The sequence below is a fragment of the Anser brachyrhynchus genome (assembly GCF_964034855.1).
Source record: "Anser brachyrhynchus genome assembly, chromosome: 2".
NCBI lineage: Eukaryota > Metazoa > Chordata > Aves > Anseriformes > Anatidae > Anser > Anser brachyrhynchus.
The window spans coordinates 1,459,881-1,482,240 of record NC_137695.1 but is presented as its reverse complement, the minus strand read 5'-3'; the positions used below and the strand labels follow the sequence as shown (position 1 = coordinate 1,482,240).

General features: G+C 58.5%; 1 protein-coding gene across 2 annotated transcripts; it reads left to right on the top strand.

The window, feature by feature from the left end:
- Positions 1-13: 13 nt before the first annotated feature.
- Positions 14-22,236, top strand: KLHL18 (kelch like family member 18). 2 transcript variants are annotated; one of them, XM_080583671.1, is made up of 10 exons: positions 14-254; positions 10,045-10,175; positions 10,379-10,519; positions 12,772-12,970; positions 14,567-14,727; positions 14,979-15,115; positions 16,022-16,259; positions 18,097-18,201; positions 18,526-18,637; positions 20,000-22,236. In XM_080583671.1, exons 1-10 carry the CDS (start codon positions 120-122, stop codon positions 20,384-20,386), a joined length of 1,746 nt encoding a protein of 581 aa, XP_080439797.1. In that variant the 5' UTR covers positions 14-119; the 3' UTR covers positions 20,387-22,236. The 2 variants fall into 2 exon arrangements, with proteins under 2 accessions (XP_080439797.1, XP_080439798.1); XM_080583672.1 differs by having other exon boundaries at positions 115-254; positions 16,037-16,259.
- The last annotated feature ends 124 nt before the right edge of the window (positions 22,237-22,360 follow it).

The window sequence follows — 22,360 nt, the reverse complement described above, 5'->3', positions numbered from 1 at the left end:
CGGGCGGGCGGCCTACGGCGGCCGGGAGGGGACAAGGCGCGGGGGAGGGCGAAGCGCGGCGAGGGGCGGCGGCGGCGGCGGCCGGGAAGCGGGGAACCGGCGCCGGTGAAAGCGGGAGGATGCTGGAGGCGGCCGAGGCCGAGCTGGACGCCGAGGACCTGGTGCATTTCTCGGTGGGCGACCTGCCCAGCCGCGGCTACGGCGTCATGGGCGAGATCCGGCGGCAGGGCAAGCTGTGCGACGTGACCCTCAAGGTGCTGGGGGGGGGGTCCTGAGGGGGATCTGGGGGGTCCTGAGGGGGATCTGGGGGGTCCTGAGGGGGATCTGGGGGGTCCTGAGGGAGTCCGAGGGGTCCTGAGGGGGATCTGAGGGGTCCTGAGGGAGTCTGAGGGGATCTGAGGGGTCCTGGGGGGGTCTGAGGGGTCCTGGGGGGGTCTGAGGGGATCTGAGGAGTCCTGGGGGAGGTCCTGGGGGGATCTGAGGGGTCCTGAGGTGTCCTGGGAGGGGTCTGAGGGGGATCGGAGGGGTCCTGGGGGGGATCTGAGGGGATCTGAGGAGTCCTGGGGGGCTCCTGAGGGGGTCCTGGGGGTATCTGAGGGGTCCTGGTGGGGGTCTGAGGGGATCTGAGGAGTCCGGGGGGAGTCCTGGGGGGATCTGAGGGGTCCTGGGGTGGGGGGTCTGAGGGGATCTCAGGGGTTCTGGGGGCTCCAAGAGGGGCCCTGGGGGGTCCTTGAGCTTGTGGGGGGACCCTGAGGGGTCCCTGGGGATGGGAGGGGGACCTGAGGGGTATTTGGGGTTGGGGGGGGGCGCTCTGAGGGCTATTTGGGGTTGGGAGAAGGATCCGAGGGGCTGGGGGGGGGTCTGAGGGGTCCGAGGGGTTCGAGAGGGGGGCTCTGAGGGGTCCCTAGGGTTGTAGGGAGGGTCCTGGGGGGTCCTTGGGGCTGCAGGAGGGGGTCCTGAGGGGTCTTTGGGGCTGGGGGGGGGTCTCTGAGGGGTATTTGGGGTTGTAGAGGGGAGGCTCCAGGGGTCCTTGGGGCTTTGGGGGGGGCTTTGAGAAGTCGGTGAGGCTGGGGGGGGGGGGGGGAACCCTGAGGGGTCCCTGGGGGTTGGGGGGGACCCTGAGGAGCCCCCAGGCACCTTCGGTGGGGAGAAAGGGGGAGCTGAGGAGCCCCCACCGATCCTTTTGGTGGGTGGGAGGGGAGAGCTGAACCCCCTCCAGCTATGTTGGCACCGTGGGATCGTTCCCCCCCCAATTCCTTTTGGGGAGCTGAGGGCTCCCCCCCCGGCCCCTTTTGCAGGGAAGGGGGCACCCCACCTGATTGAGGCCGGTTTTAGGGGTGCGCTTGCTACAAGAGGCCGTGGGCTGATGGGCTGAGGTGTGCTCCTCGACCCTCGAGGGATCGGGGTCGGTGCTTTTCCCTGGGGACAGCGCCAGGAGCCGAGGGGACGGCCCGGAGCTGGGGCAGGGGAGGGTCAGGCTGGGGGTTAGGGAAAGGTTCTGCACCCAGAGGTGGTCGGGCACTGGGACGGGCTGCCCGGGGACGGGGGCACGGCCCCGAGCTGCCGGAGCTCAAGAAACATTTGGACGACGCCCTCGGAGACGGGGGCCGGGTTTTGGGGTGATCCTGGTGGATCCCTTCCAGCTCAGGACGTCCTGTGCCCTGCGTGGCTGCCGGAGGCACCGCGGCGTTCGCCCCGCCGTGGGATTACTCAGGAAGGTGTAGCCCAGCCGACTCAGCTCGAAACGTTTCACCCGCTCCCGAAGAAGCGCCCGGCGAGGGCCGTGCCAGGAGCTCAGCACCTGGGGCCACGCGGGGCGGCTTCGCCCCTGCCTCCGCAAAGCAATCCCTGGGCGAAACGCTCCCGGGCATCGTCCGTTTGCTGATCTTCGTCCCAAACCGTGGCAAAACGCGGCGGCTCGCGCCGGTAACCGCAGCGGCTGCAGCCCGCCGTTGGCCTGCAAAACGCTCCCGGATCTCCCCTTCCTGCAGATTTACCATTCCAAGGTGCTTTTTTTTTTCGGTCCGACTTGTCTTACTTCGTCGTTTGTAACCTGGAGGGCTGAAAGTGACCCCCAGAGCAGCTGCCGGGACGTGCTGGGCAGCGTTACGGACGGAGGCACTGCCTCGGCCCCGCTTGCTCTCCCCCTCCTTTTATATTTTGTTCCCTCCCTCTCTGGGAGGGTGTGGAGCCTTTCGGCTCTACGAAGGTTTAAAATCTATTCTAAAATCGGTCTGTTCTCCTGAAAACGAGGCTTAACTTTCTCCGCTGCGTGGGTAATTTGTGATTATACCCAGGAGAGATCCCCAAAACAGCCAGTCTGCGTGACAGGGGGCCGGCACCGTGTTCCCTCGTCGGTTCAAACCAGCAGCCTCGCGTCCCTCGTACGCCACAGCCCCCCGAAATCCCCCGCTGGTTTGTCTCCTCTCGCCTCGCAGGGACGGTGCTGCCGCGCTCCTTGCACAGCGCCGAGGTAGGGAAGGGCGGAGAAGCGCAAAAAACCCGTACCCGGAGGATGCTGGAGCACCGCTGGGATTTTTTTGGGGGCCCTCTTTGCCGGCGCAGGTGCCAATGGCTGTGAACGATTCCCCCAGCCCACGCAAGCGTTTGCTCTGCTCAAAATCATGAGGCAGCGCTGGTACTCCGGCTTCTTTTAACTATTCCTCGTGTAAATTCGTCCAGCAGGGGCCGGGATCCCTTCCCCTTCCTCAGACCCCGCGCTGCTGCCGCTCACGTTGCCCCTCGGCAGCACGTGGCAGCGCAGGGCCGAGGCGATTACGAGCCGGGAAAGCGCTGATGCGCCCGGCGCTGTCCATCCCTTATTTATCCGGGCTCAGCTCGGGGAAATCCATCGGCGCTGCTCCCGCTTGCCCACATGGAAGCCGAGTCCCGCCGGGCGGTAGCCGAGCCCTGCCTCTCCCCTGGGGCTTTGCGGAGCCACCCGGCCCCGCAGCGCCTTCGTGCGCGGACGGTTTGGGGGCGACGCGTTTGAGAAGTCCCCGCCTGTGCCCGTCTCCTAAATAGCCGCGGTCGGGGCTTCTCCCGAAAAGCTGCCGTCGCGAGCAGCTGTCCTTCCAGCCTCCCTTTGGCAGCTCTCTGGAGCTGTCGAGGCGTTTACAGAAAGAGAAATTTTGGGGCGGTTCGGTGGACACGAGTGCGAGGGAGCTGCGGGGAGGAGGCGGGGAAAGGAAGCGCACCTTTTTCTGCGGCTTGTCGTACTTTTCCTTCGGATTTTGCTTACTAAGGCCGGGTTTCTGCTGTTGCTCTCCTCTTTCAGGACCGTCTCGGCGTGGCCTTGGCTGCTTTAAAAATAACAGACGCGCACAACCGTTCGCTGGTTTAACTCAGCCAGGGCAATATTGCTGAAAATCCGCTGCGTGAGTGGGATTCGGGTTCCTCCCTTGTCCGATCCATCGCCACGAAGCTGCTGGTGGCTGCACTGGTGGCAGGGATGCGCCGAGCACAGAGCGCTCATCGCACACGCAGCAGGGACACCTCTTTTTCCCCCGGGAGCTGAATTTAAAGCAGTTCCCTAGCAGATCTCTGGGTTATTTTCAGCCCGCGGTGCTGCTTCCAGGCAGCGCTTGGGCTCTCCCTGCAGCTCCTTCTTCCCAAGGCCTTTCGCACGTTGCGTCGCCTTCCCTCTAAACACGAGGCTTGGAGCTGCGAGCATTCGGCCGTCTCTGCTAGCAGCACTGCCGCTGATTTTTACCTTATCGGTAGAAATAATTAGCTGTTTACTAAGCGAGCTGCATCAGGAGAGCTCCCTGCTAAAGATTTAGGCTCTCATAGCTTCAGTTTCCCGCGCCTAACAAATACGCAGCAGGACCTTTCCCCGTATTTTGCAGGGATTTGCGGTTCTGTTGCCTGAAAGAAGCTCCTCGGTGTCTGTGCGCTTCCCGAACACTGGTTTTGAACACGCAAATCCTGGCGAGGTGAAAGCTGCTTGGACGGCTTCGTTGTTCTGGAGGTCGCTCCTCTGCTTTCCGCGCTTTGCGGAAGACGAAGGCAGCGCTCGTAGTGTTTCCTCATCGAGAAATTCGGGGGGGGGGGCACAAGTCCTTGTAGCTCCTGGGAGCCAGCACGGAGCCGAGAACGCTCCCTTGGAGCAGCTCGAATGCTGTCTTCCCACGATTAACTCGGTGACTGATTAGAAAGGTCCCAAAAAAGAACGCAAGCCTGGCAAGTCAAAGGGCTTCCAAGCTGCGGAGGGGGGTTGTTATTTGCTTCGTACACGAGCCGGATCGGCCTGACGGGTGAGGGTCCTGTTGGCTTTTCTCCCTGCAAAGAGACGGTTCTGGTCAAGTTTTCCAAAGCAGGCTGTTTGCCTGAAAGCCTCCGGACTCCAGCAGACGCACGGGAGAGCTGCTGCCAAGCAGAGCAGAGGCGGAGGAGCCTCCCTTGGTCCCGCCGTGGCAGAGAAGTGCAATTCCAGGCTTCGGCTGCCCCTGCGGCTTCAGCAGAGTCCTTGAAAAGCCCGTCCCCGGCTGCTCCGCAGGCGTGAGGGCATGTTTGCGAGATCCCCAGAGCACGACGAAGGCGGTGGGGGAGGCTGTCGTTTCGTTTGAGCAGCCGGCAGATTTAAAAATCAGATAATCTCGTATGTACTCGAGACCTTTGTGCTAAGGACCTTATTTAAATCTTGTCGTACGGAAGGAACGAGCTGCTTCGGATTACAGCCGGAGCTGTTTTCTCACCTCCGTCCCCAAGTCTCAGCCGCTCTCGCTGCTCTTCCCTTATATGAAGACGGGTATTTTTAGAGCTTCGCAGACGCTAAACCTGAAGCGTTCGCGGACGCCACGCGTTTCTGCGCTGAGCCTTTTCCTTGGTCCCTCGAGCCTGCTCTCTGACTTCCAGACTCACCCGCGTGGCTTTCGTTTGCTTTCCTTAGCAGAAAACCGTGCTCTGCTTGACGTCCGCCGGCCCTCTGTCACCCTGGTCTCCTCTCTGTCGGCCGGTCGAAGGCAAATCGCGCAGGCTGGGGGCCGAGGAGAGGAAGCCCTGCTCGGCCTTCGGCTTCGGGGGCAGGCGGGTGACGGGGAGCTGGAGCCGGTGGCGGGCCTGGCCCCGTGCCCTAGGTGCCCGGGCGCTCACCGTGCTGCTCTTGGGTTCGTCACCGCTGTGTCAGCAGGACTCGAGGCAGTCAGGACCGGGACCCGGGGCTGAACGGGATCGATCTCCTGGTTCTGCACGTGCCAAGTCTGACCTAATCTTTTCCACGGCCTGCCCAGCCCTCAGTGGGAAAGGGGCACTGGGGAGGAAGGGTATTTACTCAAACGCTTGCGTTTTGGTACAACATCTCTCAAACCGAACTCTTCTGGTACCATCTCCCTAGCAAAATTTTGCCACGATGCCTTGGGTTTCCACTCTGGCCTCTCTCTGGCTGGAATGCCGACGTCACGCCGTGTCAGGAAAGATGTACGTTTCTTAAAAAAAATATCTTTGCGGCAGAGAGCTCGAGAGACTTCTCAGCTCTGCAGCGTAACGCCGTGAAAACAATAGATGCCTTTATTCCACCTACACCAGTTTGCTATGGAGAGAGCTTCGGCGTGCCCTGGAACTTGCTAAGGTTTGGGGGATGTGGGAGTGAAAGGGAGAACATGCATCCTGTCAGTCAGAGAAAGGGAATTCTGGCATGTTCGTGGTTGGAAGAGATGCTCTGCAAGCAGCGGTTCTGCTCGTGCCTCTGGCAAATAGGTTCTTGTGCCTTAAAGAAAGGCCTCGGCTCTCTCGTGTTGTACGATGGAACATCCTCGCTTAAAGGTGGAAGTCTTCGGGCCAGCACGTTGTTGTGCTCGGGCTGCAGAAGGGCTGGGAGCGCTGCCCGAAGGGGCTGCCCTCCAGCCTCTTCCCAGCGACCCTGCTAACATGGAGCTCCTGGAGTATTTCTCTTTGTGACACTCGTGTAAACGGAGTTCTAACAGTTCTGCTCATCCTGGCTCTGCGATGTGGATGCGATTACATCTGAGCAATTCCCTTGGTGCCTGGAGATGGTCTTCAGGCTCGAGGAGTGACGGATAAGCGTACCGATCTGCGTTTAACCCAACGGGAGAGCCTGATTTCGGTAACCTCACGGCCACGAAACGGTCTGTTAGGGCAGCTGGGGGCTTCAGCTGAAGGCTGACATCCCCAGCCGAGATTCCGGTCTCGGTGCACGTGATGTGAGAGAGGCTGGGCCCTGAAAGGCATCCCAGCTTACAGGAGTTTCTCAGCAGCTCGCCCTGTGACGTTATTCGGGAGGCGATGAGACCCTTTAACCGGGAGGGGGCTGCTGCTGCAGGAGGCACCGGCTCGCTCGCTCGGAGCGAATGCAGCTGTGTAGAAATGCAAAACTAGAAGGAAAAGCGTTCCTTTGAGACAGCTGCTGAACGCAGAAAGGGCAGTCGGTTCCCAACGCCACGCTGCCGAGCGAGAGCTGCTCGGTAAAATCAAAACAGGAACTGAACAGCCCGTCCCTGCCGGCTGCGCGATGGCTTGGAGGGCAAAAAGGGGGTTACTCAACCCGACGAAGCTCTTCTACTTTTTTTTTTTTAACGTTCTGCCGGTACTTCTGGAACTGGCAGGCAGGCCTGTGATGGATTTGGGGCAAATGGAAACCCGTCGGTGGTATGGCGGAGCTGTAGTGTCAGGTGTGTGTGACTGCAGCGTGGCCCCGCAGACGATGGTTCCCTCAGGAGGGAGGGAGATGGTTTGGCTCCGGAGACGAGGAGCGTTTTTTGAATCATAAGATGCGAGGCTGAACTGAGGGGATGCGCGCTGTCTGCTCATCCTCGCAAGCATTTCTCATCTTGGGCAGGAAAAACAGGTATCGCCGCTGGCCTGCAGCGAGAAATTTAGCGCTTCCTTCGGGACTCGTCATTAGGCGGCGACGGTACGGACGTAATGCTGGCTTCCAGAGCAGAGGTCCCAATTTATAAATCTCCCTCGGGGCCCTCTATCATTACGTGAGCAAGTTAAATAAGTAAATAAATAAAATGAAGAGAACTGGAGGTTTTGTCTTGTCCGGCACCGGGGGACGGCCGCCTCTCAGCTGGCGGCGGCGGCAGCGCGGAGCTGGCCCGGCAGTTTGCTGATGCAGCCCCATGGCTCCAGCTGCGGGCAGGGGCCGCTCCCGTCCTCCTCTTTCCCCTGCTAGGACAGCAGAAAGCCATTCCCTTTTTCACACAGCTCCTTTCGGTTTTATTTCCTCCATCCGCGAGGTCAGGCAGGGGCAGCGTGTGGGAAGCGCCGGGGGCCGGGGCCTGCGCGAGGCCTAGCCCTGCGTGGGGAGCCCAGGTCCCTCCTGCCGCAATTAAAACACACAATTAATTAAAACGCGCTGATTAGTTCGAGCCCTGCCTTGTTGTGCAGGACCGTCCCAGGTTACCCTGCTGAACGGGGCATTCCCCAAGGTGAAATCCTTCCCTTGGAGAAGGGCGGAACAACGCGGGGAGCCGCCGAGTGGGAGGGCGGTGCTGCCCGCACAAGGTGTCCCTTCCCCCCGATGATACAGCCTCGTTACACAGCCTCATTAACCCCGCTGGAATCCTGCTGGATGGCTGCAGATGATCGCTTTTGTAATAACTGGGTGTGTTATTTACAGCGAGGCCGTTTGGGGGGACCAGGGACATCCGTCCCTGAAGCCGTGGTGATGCGTGACAGCATGGGGTGTCTTGTCAAAGTGGGGCCTTGCACCGTGCCTTAGGTGACCGTCCAAGGCACAGATCTATTTTAAAAATAAACCGCGAGCCTGTATCGCTTTTGTGCTTTATGGTTATTTTCCAAAGCAGAGGGCTTTTCTCCTCGTCGGCTAGCACGGTAGGCTTGTTTTGAATAAATTTAACCACGCTGTTGTAGCTGGCGTTAACTGTGCTCATAAGGTTAAGTTTGGTTATAACTCCGGTTATACCTAGGGGATAGCAGCTCACATTTGAAGCGGGTATGTTCGTATCATTTAATACGTGTCTGGTCAACTTTAATCCTAGTTGTTATTTAAAAAAAAAAAAAAAAGGTGAAATGGCATTTGAGAAGCTGTGATTTTTGGCAAATTGTGTTTGGGTGGAAGCAAAATTTCAAAATCCTGCTCCGTGCTCAGTGACTCCCAGCGCCTTAGTCTTTTGCCTTAGTTCCACACGTTTTCAGCAAAAACCACGTGAAAGAAACGCGTCTCGGGTGTTTATTCCTCTGGCTTTATCCAGCAGGTCGGGCGTTTGGGACCCGCAGGCGGGGAGGTGGGCAGCGGAGCGGCCAGCCCCCCGCCCGCGTCACCCAGCCTGTGGCTGTGCCCGGCAAAACCTGTGGAGGAAAACCTTCTGCCAGCCAGAGACCCGAGGAGTTGCTCCTGCACCCCCCTGGGAAGAGACGCAAGGAGGATGCTGAAGCAGCGATGGCTTTTAGCAGTGGTTGTGGTGTGCGTTGTGCTCTGCCCTGCTCGTGGCTTTGCTCCTGTGTCTCCAGCAGGAAGAGGGCAGTGAAACTGTGAAAGTGAGCACGGAACCGTCGCACCCTGGAAAGGACCCCAGGAGGCCACCTAGTCTGTCCTCTGTCCCCAGGCAGGGCCCCAGCACGCTTCTGACCGTCTGCAGTCTTTGGCAGCACGTTGCGTCGGCTGCTCTCGTTATTTGCAGGCGTTAACGCTGTACTTCTGTGGCCAGGCTAGCAGAGGAGGGACCAGAGAATGGAGAAGGAACAGGGAGAGAAGGGGAAGGGATTTTCTAGCTGTGTCCTCTGTGCTGCCATTCACGGCACGACTCTCTTCAAGCCTTGGAGCTTTTGAGGCGTTTTACACAGTTTTGGGGTTAGTAGAAGAGATTGGTACTGGCCTTTACCCATTGTAAGCCATCAGATCACCTTACAAATACACGTGTGACTTCTTCTCCATGAGCTGTAGTAGTACAGAGCATTTTGCCTGCTGCTTTTGCTCTGGGCGTTGTGAACTCCCCAAAATGCGGGAGAGCAGGGTTTATACCCGACAGTACAGGCACCGTGGCATCCTGCATTGCACGGGTATAAACGCACCTAGGGCGGCCAGGACAGGGCAAGGCTCTCCAAAAGCAGCCCCTCTATCGCAGCAAGCCGTGGGAGCAGCTCGAGGTGTGTGCTCGGGGCTCTGTTAAATGGAGAAGCTCGGGCAGAGCAGCCTCGCCTCGCACCTGAAAGGCTTCAAGTCGCAGGCACAAATGCAGCCAGGAGCCGGGAGGCCAGGCTGGTTTCCAGAAACACTCTACCAACGTTTGTGGCAGGGAAGTATGCTTTCGTTTAAAATGGAAAAAAAAAAATCCCACCTCTTGTTCACGTATTTTTTTATGTAGTGCTCAATTCCTCTTACTTTCTTTGTTTAAATGCCAGGAATTTTGCTTTCTAAACTCCCAGCAAGTCACATTTACTGAGCGTGGTAGCTCTGGGCTTAAAGGAAGAGGCAGGGCGCTGTTCTCAAGGTAACCATAAAACCCCAAACAAGCAAGATTTTTGCTAATGTGCTGCCTAGACATGAAAGGGCAACGAAGCTTTTTGCGGAGAAGAGAAGGGCTGCTTGGACAGCCCGGAGAGCAGAGGACCTGCTGTGCCAGCTTGTTCGTCCCAGTGAAACAAAGCTCAAAAGGAGAACTGAAAGTGGGAAAACTGAGGACTGCTGAAGTGGGAGAAAAGGGCAGCTCTGTACAAGCTCAGGTATAAACTCGTATGAGTCAGGTTAGCCTGGAAATTAGAGGGGAAAAGAAAAAACTGTGAACCAACACAGCACTTGGAGAGGAGCAATCAGAGCAAAGCCCCGTGCAGAGGTTGGACTCGGTGATCTTGGAGGTCTCTTCCCACCTAGATGATTCTGTGAATCTGTGAGCTTAAAAGGAGGCTGGAAAACCGGGTTCAAAAGTCTGAGTTTAAAAGACACCGTCAGCTGTCTTGCCTTGAAAAATTGTCCGTGAAAGACCTGGAAATTGTCTTTCAGCCCTCGATTACTGCTGGCCGGGCAGAGCTGTGCCACTGTGATTGCTCCCGACCGTTCGGGTGGTGGTGGATGGTGCTGATCTTCTCCTTCCCTTTTCTTTTTTTTTTTGTCTCCTTTAGGTCGGGGACCATAAGTTCAGCGCTCACCGGATCGTGCTGGCAGCTTCTATCCCGTACTTCCATGCCATGTTCACCAACGACATGATGGAGTGCAAGCAGGACGAGATTGTCATGCAAGGGATGGACCCCAGGTAACTTCCCGGGCACCTCAGAGGGTTTGGCCAGGCGGACAGGGAGTGCTCTGCAGGGCTCAGCATTATGCGTGCAAGGCTGGAAGCCTGCCCTCTCCGTGAGTTGCACCAGGAGGGATTTCTCTGTTAGTCGCGTCCTGTGCTAGGCTGATAGAATTGGCTCGAAATCCGTTTTTTGCCTTTTTTTTTCCCCCTTCGTTCAGCGCGCTCGAGGCTCTGATCAACTTTGCCTACAACGGTCACCTGGCCATAGACCAGCAGAACGTCCAGTCGCTGCTGATGGGGGCGAGCTTCCTCCAGCTGCAGAACATCAAGGATGCTTGCTGCACCTTCCTCAGGGAGAGGTAAGGGGCACGTTTCGGTGCGCTCACCGCTCACCCTCCGCAGCAGAAGGGTTTTAATCGCCTGCGTCAGCCCTGGAGGAGGCGGCACGATAAAAGCCCTGAACCTCCTGAGGCTCGGCATTCCTCTTGCCTGTAAAAGTTGTGTGGCTTGCAAGGCGCTGGGGACAGCGTAAGGCTTTGGCCAGCCGTGGGAGTGAATGCCTAAAGCAAAACGGGCTGAACGTTTCCCTTTTCAGAGTCGGAATCGTAGAATATCCCGAGTTGGAAGGGACCCGCAAGGATCGTAGAGTCCAATTCCTGGCACCACAGGGGTCTACCCAAAAATTCAGACCCTAGCCAGCTGCCTGGCGCAGCGGTGTGTTTCTGCCTCTGACAAACCCGTCCTCGCAGCACTTCCCCTTCCTGCTGCTGCCTGGACCCAAGGGGAGGAACAAACAGACTCGGCAGGACGTTGGGTGGGAAGCTGTGGCAGAGTGAAATTGATTCCAGTTTTTCCAGTCCCCTCGCTGGCGTTTGCCTCCAAGATCATTCCAGCAGCATGATCTGGAAAGCAAAAAGCCGGGTTATTCCTTGGAAACACACCGCACGCGGCTTCGGGCAGCGCCAGGAACCCGACGTGCTTTCCTTGCTCCCCAGCCTGATCTCTCTGCAGCTGCTCTGTGTTACCGTGGCGGGACGTTGAACACAAATACCAGATGAATGCAACATCTCGTCCAGTTGTTATTTTACTTCCAGACAGAGGTATCCTAGATCTATGGTTTGGGGAGAAAAAGATGTATTTCCTCCGTGTACAAAATGCTTCAGTTTACAGTCCCACGTGAATCCCGAGTTTCTGTAGGTTGTTTAAAATTAAGTTATATAAGATCAGAGTGTTAATTTTTCCTGCACAAACATTTTATTTGGGGTACTGGGTGTGACACCGAGCAGGGAGGAGGTGGGTTGTGTTGATTTAGGAGTTCCTGCCAGCTGTGGGTGGTTATATTTATACCTAGACTAAACAAGGTGAGTTGTTTTCCCCGAGGTTCGGCTGCCGCGGTTATCCCAAATCTACCAGGAGCCACAGGGTGCCCGAAGTTAACTCCTGGGTGTGAGCACACGGCTGTCACTGATGGATAACACGAAAATTGGTGTGCTCTGACCATCCTGCAGAGCTGGAGCGCAAGCACTGAGCTCTCCTTCTTACTTGGAAATGCGGTGGGGGTATTTTTAGGCACTTGTCTGCAGGCAGGTCCATCGCAGCCGGGCCCTCTCTGGCTGCTGGGTGTACAAAGGACAAGGTTTTCAGAGTCGCTGTGTGAGCCCTGAGGGTCATCCCAACGTGAAAACCCCCCCTCCCGCAGCTCTTCGTGCTGCTTGCTCCTGGTAGGGCAGGGATTTGAATCAGGGCGTTGGGTACGTCAGTGCCGCATCCTCACCCGCGTCTGACCACCGCTGCCACAGCGGAGCCAAACTGTTTTTACCCACGCGAGCAGCATTTATTTTGGTACCCGTCGATCAGCACCACAAAACACCGCGGCTGCTGGCTCGTCTTGCGCGGCGACGTGCCCACGCTGGGCAGGGCTCCTCGCTCGGACGGGAGCATCCAGGTCACCCCCCTGCTTGTGTAGGGCACGTGCCTGGGGAGGACGTTGGCTCCTCCGGCTCGCTTGTGGCACCGAGCAGCTCCTTGGCAGTGGCTGTGCTGGGGAGAGCTGGGGTCTGCAGCAGCGCTTCTCGCCGCACCAACCTTCAGCTGCAGCAGCAGCTTTGAGAAAACCTCCTCGTGTCAGGAAATGGCTTTGGGAAGGTGTAACAGGCGCCGTTCTGTAGTGCTCGGGAAAGACGTGCTGCTTTCTGTGTTATTCGTGCGGTGTACTTGAATCCAGCGTTGTCCAACACTGGAATTACAAAGGTGCCAGGAGCCCAGGAGCCCAGAGAAGTGGGAGGGAGGGATTGCTTTGCGAGCCTCACACTTCCTGACAACTTATATTAGTGCAGAGGCTGCCCAGAGGCTCCCTGGCAGGTCTCAGGGGAGATTTCAAGTCGTGGTTTCCGTCCTTTGGCTCTGCTGCGGATTCACCACCAGATCTCCGTGTAGGTGCCTTCATTATGAGCCGCAACCTTTAATTCTAAACCCTCGTCCTTGGCAGAGGGCGCAGCACCGCGTATCCTCTGACGCTTGCATTGCTTCGCTGAGCCCCTTTGCAATTCTATCCGTCCTCCTGTTAAACTGAATTTAATTTTGCTCTCCTCTTCCCCCCCCCCTTTCCCAGGCTTCACCCTAAGAACTGCCTGGGCGTGCGGCAGTTTGCGGAGACCATGATGTGCGCGGTGCTCTACGACGCCGCCAACAGCTTCATCCATCAGCACTTCGTGGAGGTGTCCATGTCCGAGGAGTTCCTGGCGCTGCCCTTCGAAGACGTCCTGGAGCTTGTTTCCAGGGATGAGCTCAACGTGAAGTCTGAGGAGCAGGTACGTGTGCGGTGGCAGCAGGGCCAGTTATCCTCCCTGGGGGGTTTCTGGTTGCTTGGCAGAGGAATGGAGTAATAAATACCCCGTGCCTGGGCGGAGCGAAGCTGGGAAGGTGCCCTGACGTGTGGGAGCCCTGAGAGGTAGGCAGAGCTGCGCTGCCTGTCAGAGCCTGCTTCTTGTCCGTGCTGGAGGTGTTTCTTAGCTCCGGGAGATGCCTGCTAGGGTTTCTTGGAGCGTAGATTTCGCAGAAGGTTGCACTGAGGTGTTTTGATTCACTGGTGACGGAGGTGGGCCCCCCTGAGGACCTGCAGCCGTGCCCTGCTTCTTCAGCTGAGGGTGCGGGCAGCAGCAGGGAGCGCTTCCTCGCGGAGCTCATGCTCCAGTCCAGGAGGCTCTGGAGGTGGAATTTTGTCTCCCAGCGTTTTATAACGAATGGATTTGCCATTAAGAAGCGCCTCTAGACAGGCGTGTTCCTAGAACAACCAGAAAGCAGGGCTGAGCCGCTTCAGGACGTTTCGGCAGCCTCGAGAACCTGTCAGTGCTGGGCTGGCAGTCTGCAGGAGAAGCACAACCAGTCCTTGAGCCAGAAAAGCTGTCCTGCCCTTTCTGAGGAGGCGACTAACGAAAAGCAGTGCTACCACTGTCGCCGTGCAGGGAGATAAGCTCCCCGCGATCCTGGGGAAGAAGCACTTCTGTGCTGAAAGCCTCGGGAGAGGCGATGTGGGAGGCTCCAGATCTGCACCGTGAGGGAAGGGCTTGATAATTCTGTTCTGAGCTGCGGTGGGCTTTTCTCCACGGCCCCAGGTTGCGATACAAGACACCCAGGGTCGGGTGCATGCACGTGGCGTGCGGTGGTCTGCTTCGGAGGACAGCTGAGCTGCCGGGTGGTGGCCGTGACCGGTGGTGGTGGCCGTGACCGGTGCTCCTGCAGCTGCCGGGAGGCTGCTGTGGGCTCGTGAGCTCCACGAGCTGAACCTGTGAGCAGAAATGAGGCTGTGACGTGCGACGTTGGTCTGAGGGCAGCTGGGGACACTGCTCAGTGGGCTCCCTGCCTCGGGCGGTGGTGACAGGGCTGGGGTGTACCCGTGGAGGTGAGCACAGTGGTGCAGGACAGCCCAGCTCAGGCTTTATCTGTGAGAGTCTGAATCAAAAAGTACATCTCTGAGAGGCCAGGCTCCCTGCGTAATCTCAAGCCAAGGACACGATGCATCTTGCATCCAAAGACCTCCAAAACGGGGCAGAAGAGCGGCGCTTTGGAGAGGCCTGTCTCTGCAGGGACCACAGAGGGGGCCAAGAGAACCCAGCTGAGCTGTAGGCATCCATCGCGTGGTTAGCTAAGAACGGATCCCTCCCATCAAAACTGCCTTCTGGTTTTCAGAGAGCAGCACCCTGCTCTCTTCTTTCTTCACAGGTTTACTGATTTTTAACACTTAAAAAAAAAAAAAACCTTTTGCATTTTGCCTCTGACAAAACTCTTACCAGCTCTCATCTTCCTGCAAACGACGACTGGCAGCAGTAGGAACTCGGGAGGGGGGGGAAAAAAGCAAAAACGAAGCGAAAAATAAAATCCACCTTCCCCCGCCTCTGTTTGGGCAGGTGTTTGAAGCCGCCTTAGCCTGGATCCGTTACGACCGGGAGCAGAGGGAGCCCTTCCTGCCCGAGCTCCTGGCCAAAATCCGCCTGCCCCTGTGCCGGCCGCAGTTCCTGGCTGACCGCGTGCAGCAGGACGACCTTGTGCGCTGCTGCCACAAGTGCAGGTGAGGCTTGGGCGTGGGGTAAGGTAGCAGGAGCGTGGTGTAGCAGGCCCGGCGAGGGAAATTCTTCCTCTCCGTGGACAGCGCACCTCTCACAGCAAAGCTCTCCCCGTTTTTAACCTGGCAGCAGGGCGTTCCGTCTATACAAATGGTAGCTGGAAAGCCAGTGGCCTAAATCTGCATCCAACTTCAGTCAGCTTTCGTCGTAGGGGAAGCCAGCACCAACCAAGCTAAATATCTCTCTTGGATTTCAGGGATCTAGTTGACGAGGCGAAAGATTATCACCTCATGCCAGAGCGCCGGCCGCACCTCCCGGCGTTCAAGACCCGTCCTCGGTGCTGTACGTCGATCGCGGGACTGATTTACGCTGTCGGAGGCCTTAACTCAGCAGGTACCTTGCACATCCACTCCCTGATGAGGAGAGCTGTGTGGTTTGCTGGGTAGGACCCTGGGATTATGAACTCCTCCACTTTGGCCCGGAATGCTCAAGGTGGCTGTGCCCCTAGTTTAACGTCTGCCCACTAGAAATTCTGTGTGGATCAGGCTTGTCGGGACAGCTGTTGTTGTGTAGCTCAGAGAATCCTCACCTGTAACAACGTAGAACCTGGAGGTATGAAGCTGAATCGGTTAGGGTTGCTGCATCACGCCTGCAGACGCAATGTGCTTGCGCGGCCCTAGTCAGAGCATGAAAAAGAGGACAGAAAACGCTAACGAAATAATCTGCCGGAATCGCAAATAACCTGGCTAACCTGGGAAACGTCCAGCGGGGTTTTAAAGCTGCCGAAGGACAGCTCGCTGGTGAAGGGTCTGATCAGTGGGTCCGTGCTGGGCTCTGCCTTGTGGGATTTCCGTTCTGCCTTCACACCACGGGCGACTTACGGGGAAGCTATGCTCACAGAAAGCAGGAGCACCATCGGATGGGATAGGGTAGGTCTCTGCTGCCCCTTCAGGCTATAAAAGGCCCCCACTTCCACAGGCTGGGACTTGTCAGCCCTGATTGTGCCAGGTCCGCGCGAGGGTTTCAACCCTTACAAACCCTTTGCATCGCAGGGTGCCGTTCACACGGATTTTTCAGAGCAGGCTCTTTGTGAGCGAGTAGAGATGTGGCTGGGAAATGCCTCCGGCTTGATTTTGTGGGAGCAGGGAGGCTGCGATAGGAAGCGTGCGAGCCTGGATCTTTTCCCGGAGACCAGCAGGCACGGTCCTCACTGTCAGCTCCTCCTGCGGGGTCGCGGCAGCAGCTGTTTGTACCCCTGCAGAGACCGAGAGGTGGGTCTCCCCCTTTTAATTTGAGTAGCAAATTTTTACGCAGGCGACTCGCTGAACGTGGTGGAAGTCTTTGACCCCATCGCCAACCGCTGGGAGAAGTGCCAGCCGATGACGACGGCTCGGAGCCGGGTGGGCGTAGCCGTGGTGAACGGGCTGCTCTACGCCATCGGCGGCTACGACGGGCAGCTGCGGCTCAGCACGGTGGAGGTTTACAACCCGGAGATGGATTCCTGGTCCAAAGTGGAAAGCATGAACAGCAAGCGAAGGTACGTGCTGTGGGAAGGGGAGCTGGGGAGCAGGAGGGGTGAAAATGGGGTTTTAGGAAGGCTGGCGGGTGCAGAGGGAGAGGTCCCCGCGTGGGGAAGCAGCAAAAAAACCACACGTGGAGGAGAAGAGCAATGTGGGAGCAGGTGAGAGTCCCCTAACCACGTCTGGGGCATTTGTGCTGAATGTGGGCTCTGCTTTCTGGTAAGAAGGGAAAACTGTCAGCAACTCTTTATAAGCGTTTCTAAAAACTCAGCAAAGTTATACCTGTGCAGCACAGCACGGATTTACAGGGAAAGCCGTTGATACCTCGGTAGGTTAAAAGCAGCCGAGCGGTAACAGAGCTGTAATCTCCAGAGGTCTCTTAGCTCTTGAGGCACGAGGGAGGGAAATCAAACCAAAAGAGTGGTGACGTTCTGCTTGTCGGGCCTGTGAGGGTCCCAAAGGACGGGCTCAGAGCCCCATTTCTTCAGATCGTGGTTCTGGGTGCCGGGTAAAGCGCTGGTGAGCACAGCGTGGGAATTCCTCCTTTGCTGCCAGGAGTCAGGGTGAACCTGTTTTCCGTCTCTGCCTAGTGCTGCATCTTCTTCCCCTAGCAGAAAGCGCAGGAGGATCGCAGCTGGAAGGAGAGGAGTATTTTTACGGTCCTCAGAGAGACGCGGCCGGCTGAGCAGAAGGCGTTTGTGTCTGCCCGGCGCTGCCGCGGCTCCTGACCAGCCTCGGGATTGCTCCGTGGTTGGGTCTGGGAGCGCAGCCCGTGTTATTTCGATCCCCCACCCATTAAGTTGTGCGGTCGTCCCGTCCTCCCCGGCACAGCACGGTGGCCGCTGCCATGCCTGAACATCCTCCTGGCTTTCGTGGGGTTCGCTGTGGTTTTCTTTCCGCTCCCTGAGAGCTGCTAAATTGCTCGCTGCTCTGCAAGCTTTGCAGCGCTTATTTACCATCATGGTTTGCCTGGCTGGGTTTTTGCGGTCCGGGATGTTTATTGCTCGGGAAGGGAGCGCTGCGAGAGGCTGAGTGTGGGCACGCGGCATCCCTGTGGCTGCTGGTGGCGCACTCCTTCGGGGGAGCACAGGAATGAGCCCTGGTCCTTCTGGTTCCTGTCCAGAGCTTTGGGGCCGGCCCAGAGGCAGAGTTCGTCTAAATTCCTGGAATATCGTTTCCCTCCGGTGAGATCACCCCGGTTTTCAATCTGTAGCAGGAAAGCTCGCTTCTTCCCTAGCAGCGAGGTTCCTGGGAGCTTTTCCCGTGGTGAGAGGCAGCCGCTCTTCCGCGACGGGGCTGCTCAGCCTCAAAGCCAAGCAAAACGGGTGTCGGATGCCCTCGTGCAGAGGAAAATCTGCTGCTGTACAACGTCCTCGGCTCTTGCTGTAGTGCTGGGGTTCTGGTGTTGTCTCCAAGCTCCTCCAAGAGTTTCTGTGACTTCATTTCCAAGGTCTTTACAGGAAGCCAGGACCGGCGGGATTTTGACCCGTGACAGAATTACTCCTCGTGGTTTGGTTTAGTTCCTGCGGTCAGGAAAAAGGGGGAGTGTTTGTGATCCGCGTCAGCCTGAAGGGGGGTTTAACCGCTACAGCTGGTGTCGTACTGCCTCAAGACCAGTCCTTGCTGGAAGGGGGGTGCTGTAGGGCATCAGAAAATCCCCTCGTTAGCTGGTTGCTCCCTCAGATCTCCAGGTGCCTTGTGCAGGCCGTTCCCCATGCTGAAATCACTCCGATAGCCCAACAGCGTGAATCAGTTCATTAAGGGGCAGTAAATGAGGCAGATTGCACAGATTTGCTGTGTTTCAGGCCGCGTAGCACCGCGTAAAGCCACCTCACGGGGTTCTGCTTCTTGCAGCGCGATGGGGACGGTGGTGCTGGACGGCCAGATCTACGTTTGTGGCGGATACGATGGGAACTCCTCCCTCAACTCCGTGGAGTCCTATTCTCCAGAAACAAACAAGTAAGAGCCCTCTGTGCCCTACGGCTTCTCCTCCTGCTGCTGCCAGCGATGTGCCGGGCGGTGGCACCGCGGGGGGCTAACAAAAACCCGCGGTGAGGGGTGCGAGCAGGTGCTGAGAGCCGTGCAGTGTCCCTCCCAGCAGGGAGCTTGCCTTGACGCGGGGAAATGAAACCAAAGATTTAAATAAAACAGGCAGCGGAAGAAGTTACCGAAACCCGGTCCCGGAAAATCTGACAGAGCTGCAATAATCCGCAGAGCGGCCGGCGGCGGCGCGTGCGCGGTGCCCGCGGGAGCCCCCGCTCACCTCTCCCCTCTCTCGCCAAGGTGGACGGTGGCGACCCCCATGAGCTCCAACCGCAGCGCCGCCGGAGTCACCGTCTTCGAGGGCAGGATCTACGTGTCGGGAGGGCACGACGGCCTGCAGATCTTCAACAGCGTAAGTCGCCGTGGCGCGGCTTCCCGAAGGCCTCGCGCCGATGTCAGCCCGCCGCGGGCAGCCGGGAGGTGAAGCTTCGGGTGGGGAAGGCTCCGTGCCCTTTCCCCGCGCACCCAGAGTGCCTCGAGCATTCCCACCGTCAGATTCTGTCCTTCCCAGGGCCCTTCTTCCAGCTCGGGAAGGAAGGTAACCAGGTACCCACAGGGAGTGGGACTGAAGCGTTATTGTTCTTGTTCCCCGGTGCCAAAAGGATCGAGTACATGCATTTTGTCTCCCTGCTTCCTTTGCTTTTTAACTACTTTTATCACGGTGTCCCTGTTCCCTTGAGACCCGGATGCCAGGCGCTTGCCTCTGCTTCCTCCGCCTGCTTGGTGGCTTCAGTTTCGGGAGGAGATTATCTCAGAAATGAGCTTGGCAGCAGGGGGAGCTGCTGGTGCAGGGCCAGCTGCGCTCTGTCCCGGCGGTTCGGTGCTTGTTCTCCGCACGTTCCCCGAAGCGGGATTTAATGGGGGACAGATGAGGCTCGTTCAGCTGGGAACAGCGTCTGGATAGGATTTGGCACTGACGCGCTGCTCTCAGGATGAAAGCTGCAATTAAGGGGTTTGCAGGGAGCAGCGATAACCACTCGCACCTTGCTCAGGTGGGGGTTGTTGCCTGCAGCGGGAGGTACCCCGGAGCCAACAGTCACGGGTCCGCTTGGCTGGGCTCGCTCCTGAGCTGGACACGTCTGGAGTTCGTGTAGAAGGGGTCCGCCTAATGGTCTCCGCAGAAATATCAGGGGTACAAAATGTTGGTTTTCTGCTTTATAGGGTGTTTTTTTGTTTGTTTGTTTCGCTTTGAGGGCACACAGCCCTTCTGCAGGCACGCGGAGGAGGTGCCAGGCTCTTCCAAACGCGGAAGAGTTTCCCTGCACAGAAGGAGGGCGCGAACCTTGGCTGGGGGGTGCGGGACAGGGAGCTGGAGGCTCAGACCGCGTCAGGAGAGGTCGATGTGCGACGCGGGGAGCTGCAGCCGCTGAAACCTGCCGGGGGGGAGCGGGGAGTCTCACGGCCGCAAGAGGCAGTGCCGAGGCTCAGAAACCCCTTTAAAACACAACCCAGAAGCAGATGAGAGGGGAGGGAGGCAGGGGGGGTTTTAGAGCTGCCCTTTCTGCGGTCTCTGCAGCAATGGCCGGCGGCGCCCAGTTCCTTAGAAAAGTCCGACGGCGTTACAAAATCCGGACGGGTGAAAATCGAGGAACAGAACGCGAGCTTCCCGGGCTGCTCGCGGTTGCACAACAAAACCGTCCGAGGTCTCCGAGGACGTCGGCGGGCGTCCCGCTGGGGGCCGTCCCTTAACGCTGTGCCTTGTCTGTGACCGCAGGTGGAGTACTACAACCACCACACGGCCACCTGGCACCCCGTCGCCAGCATGCTCAACAAGCGCTGCCGCCACGGCGCCGCCTCCCTGGGCAGCAAGATGTTCGTCTGCGGGGGCTACGACGGCTCGGGCTTCCTCAGCATCGCCGAGGTGTACAGCTCCGTGGCAGACCAGTGGTACCTGATCGTCCCCATGAACACCCGCAGGAGCCGCGTCTCCCTCGTGGCGAACTGTGGCCGCCTCTACGCCGTGGGGGGCTACGACGGACAGTCCAACCTCAGCTCGGTGGAAATGTACGACCCGGAGACGAACCGCTGGACGTTCATGGCTCCCATGGTGTGCCACGAGGGAGGGGTCGGCGTGGGCTGCATACCCCTCCTGACCATCTGAGGAGGAGGAGGAGGAGGAGGTGTCGGGGCTGCCTTCTCCGCGGCAATCGGGGGAGAGCTTCAGAGAGCGGTTCACAACGCGATAGCCAGAGGAGCGCGTCTCCAGGTGCTCAAGTGTCATTCACAAACACACACACACACACACACACACAACTTGACAAAACCACCCCTACCCCCTCGGCTCTTGGACTGAGGCTCCAGAAAGATCAAATCTTATTTTATTTTTTGGAAATACGGTGCGAGTGCTTCCGTGTACGTGCCGGGGCGAGCGAAGGAGCTGCCCGCCGCCCTCTCCAGCGCTTCTGCCTCTGCACGGCCGCGTGGCTGAGCAAATTCTTCCTCTCGCCGTTCGTTTGGCAAAATAGCACTGAGCCACGTCGGCCTGTGCCTTCGGGAAGCGAAGTTGCGGGCTGGGGGCAGGGGGGGGAGCAGTCCCAGTTGTGACACAGCAACGGCCACTTTAAGGACTGGGGGAACGCTCGCACGCTTCTGCCGGCGCCGAAACGGCCCCGACGTCCCGAGGGTTTGAGCGGCGGCGGCGTTCGGCGTTGTCAGCTTACTGCTGGCCACGGCTGGACCTTACCCAGCTTATCAAAACAGACCGAACCCACCAGCGCGGGCCCTCAGGAGCATATCCAGGCTCTGCGCGTTCAGGCGCTCCTTGCGCAAGAGGTCACCTGCTGCTCCAAGGGCTTTCTTCAGCTCGATGGGGAAAACTTCTCCACAGGAGCCGCACGATGGAGAAACCAGGAAGAGGAAAAAGGCAGTTAAACCAGCCGCCAGCTTTAGCAAGCTTTGGAGGAGGAATGCCAAACGAAAATGGCACTAAGCAACAGTCTTAGGGTTGCAAAACCGGCAGGAAGCCAAAGGTGTTAATTATAAAGATATCCCTTAAATATTGATGCGGGTGGTTTGGTCGCGGAGCGCAAGCTTTGGCCTGTCAAAGCGGGGTCCCTGAGAGGCAGCTGGCGCGGTGCGAGCGGGATCCCCGGTTCTGACACCGTGCAGAGCCACCGCTGTGCCGGGGCAGCCGAAATTCGGCCGTGGGGAAGTGGGGCCGGGAGCTGCCGCCGGCCTCAGCAGGGGCTGCCAGCTCCTCGGCTCCATCCGGCACGGGCGCTGCTCGCCCCCGCGGAGAAACGCGCAGCGAGCGCCTCTGCGGGGGGGGCCGGCCGAAAGCCACGCATGCCCAGCACCTGCAGGATGGGTGTCCGTGGGTTTTTTGGTTTTTTTTTTTCCCCGTTTTGCTACGCTGGGAAAGGTTCCTCGCCACGTGCTTTGTTGCACAGCCGACGGGGCCACGCGAGGAAACGAAAATTCAGCGGCCAAACCGCGGCGGGGCTGAAGCTGCTGCCCGACGTCCCTGCCCCTGTGTTTGGGGGGGGGGCAGCGCCACCCCCAGCCCTTCCTGGGCTTCTTTCACACACCCCCCCCCCCCCTCCAGCAGCTGCAGACGAAGGGAGCTGCTGCTGCCAACCTGCTCCCAAACAAACCTTTCCCATCGTGGTTTGCAGGTGGGGGGGTCCCTGCCAGCCCCTGGGATTTCCCCCATAGCAGCCGGGGGGGGCGGCGGGACGGAGCCCCCCCAACACTAATCCCAGCGGTGGCAGCCGAGGGGGCTCGCGTCTGTCTTGTGCCCAAGCCCGGGGTTTTTGGGGGGGTGCTCGGAGCCCCGCATCCAGCCCGGGGCTGTCCCCCCAGTTCCCCCATCCGAGCCCCCACTTCTCCTCCGTGCCCGCCTCCCAGCGCCGCTTGGGGTTTTGACTTCGGGTGTAAATGTGGATGTCTGTATATTCGGGTACCGTGTATATTTTAGGAATACCTAACGAGCATAGCTGGCCGCAACCGTGACGTCTCCGTGTCCGTTTCCTCTGTATCCGTGCGTCGATGGACGGGTTCACTGGAGGGTGAATTCCTTGGGGCGGGGAGGGGGGTTCCCGTGCTGCTAAGACGCTTTAAAAAGAAAAAAAGAAAA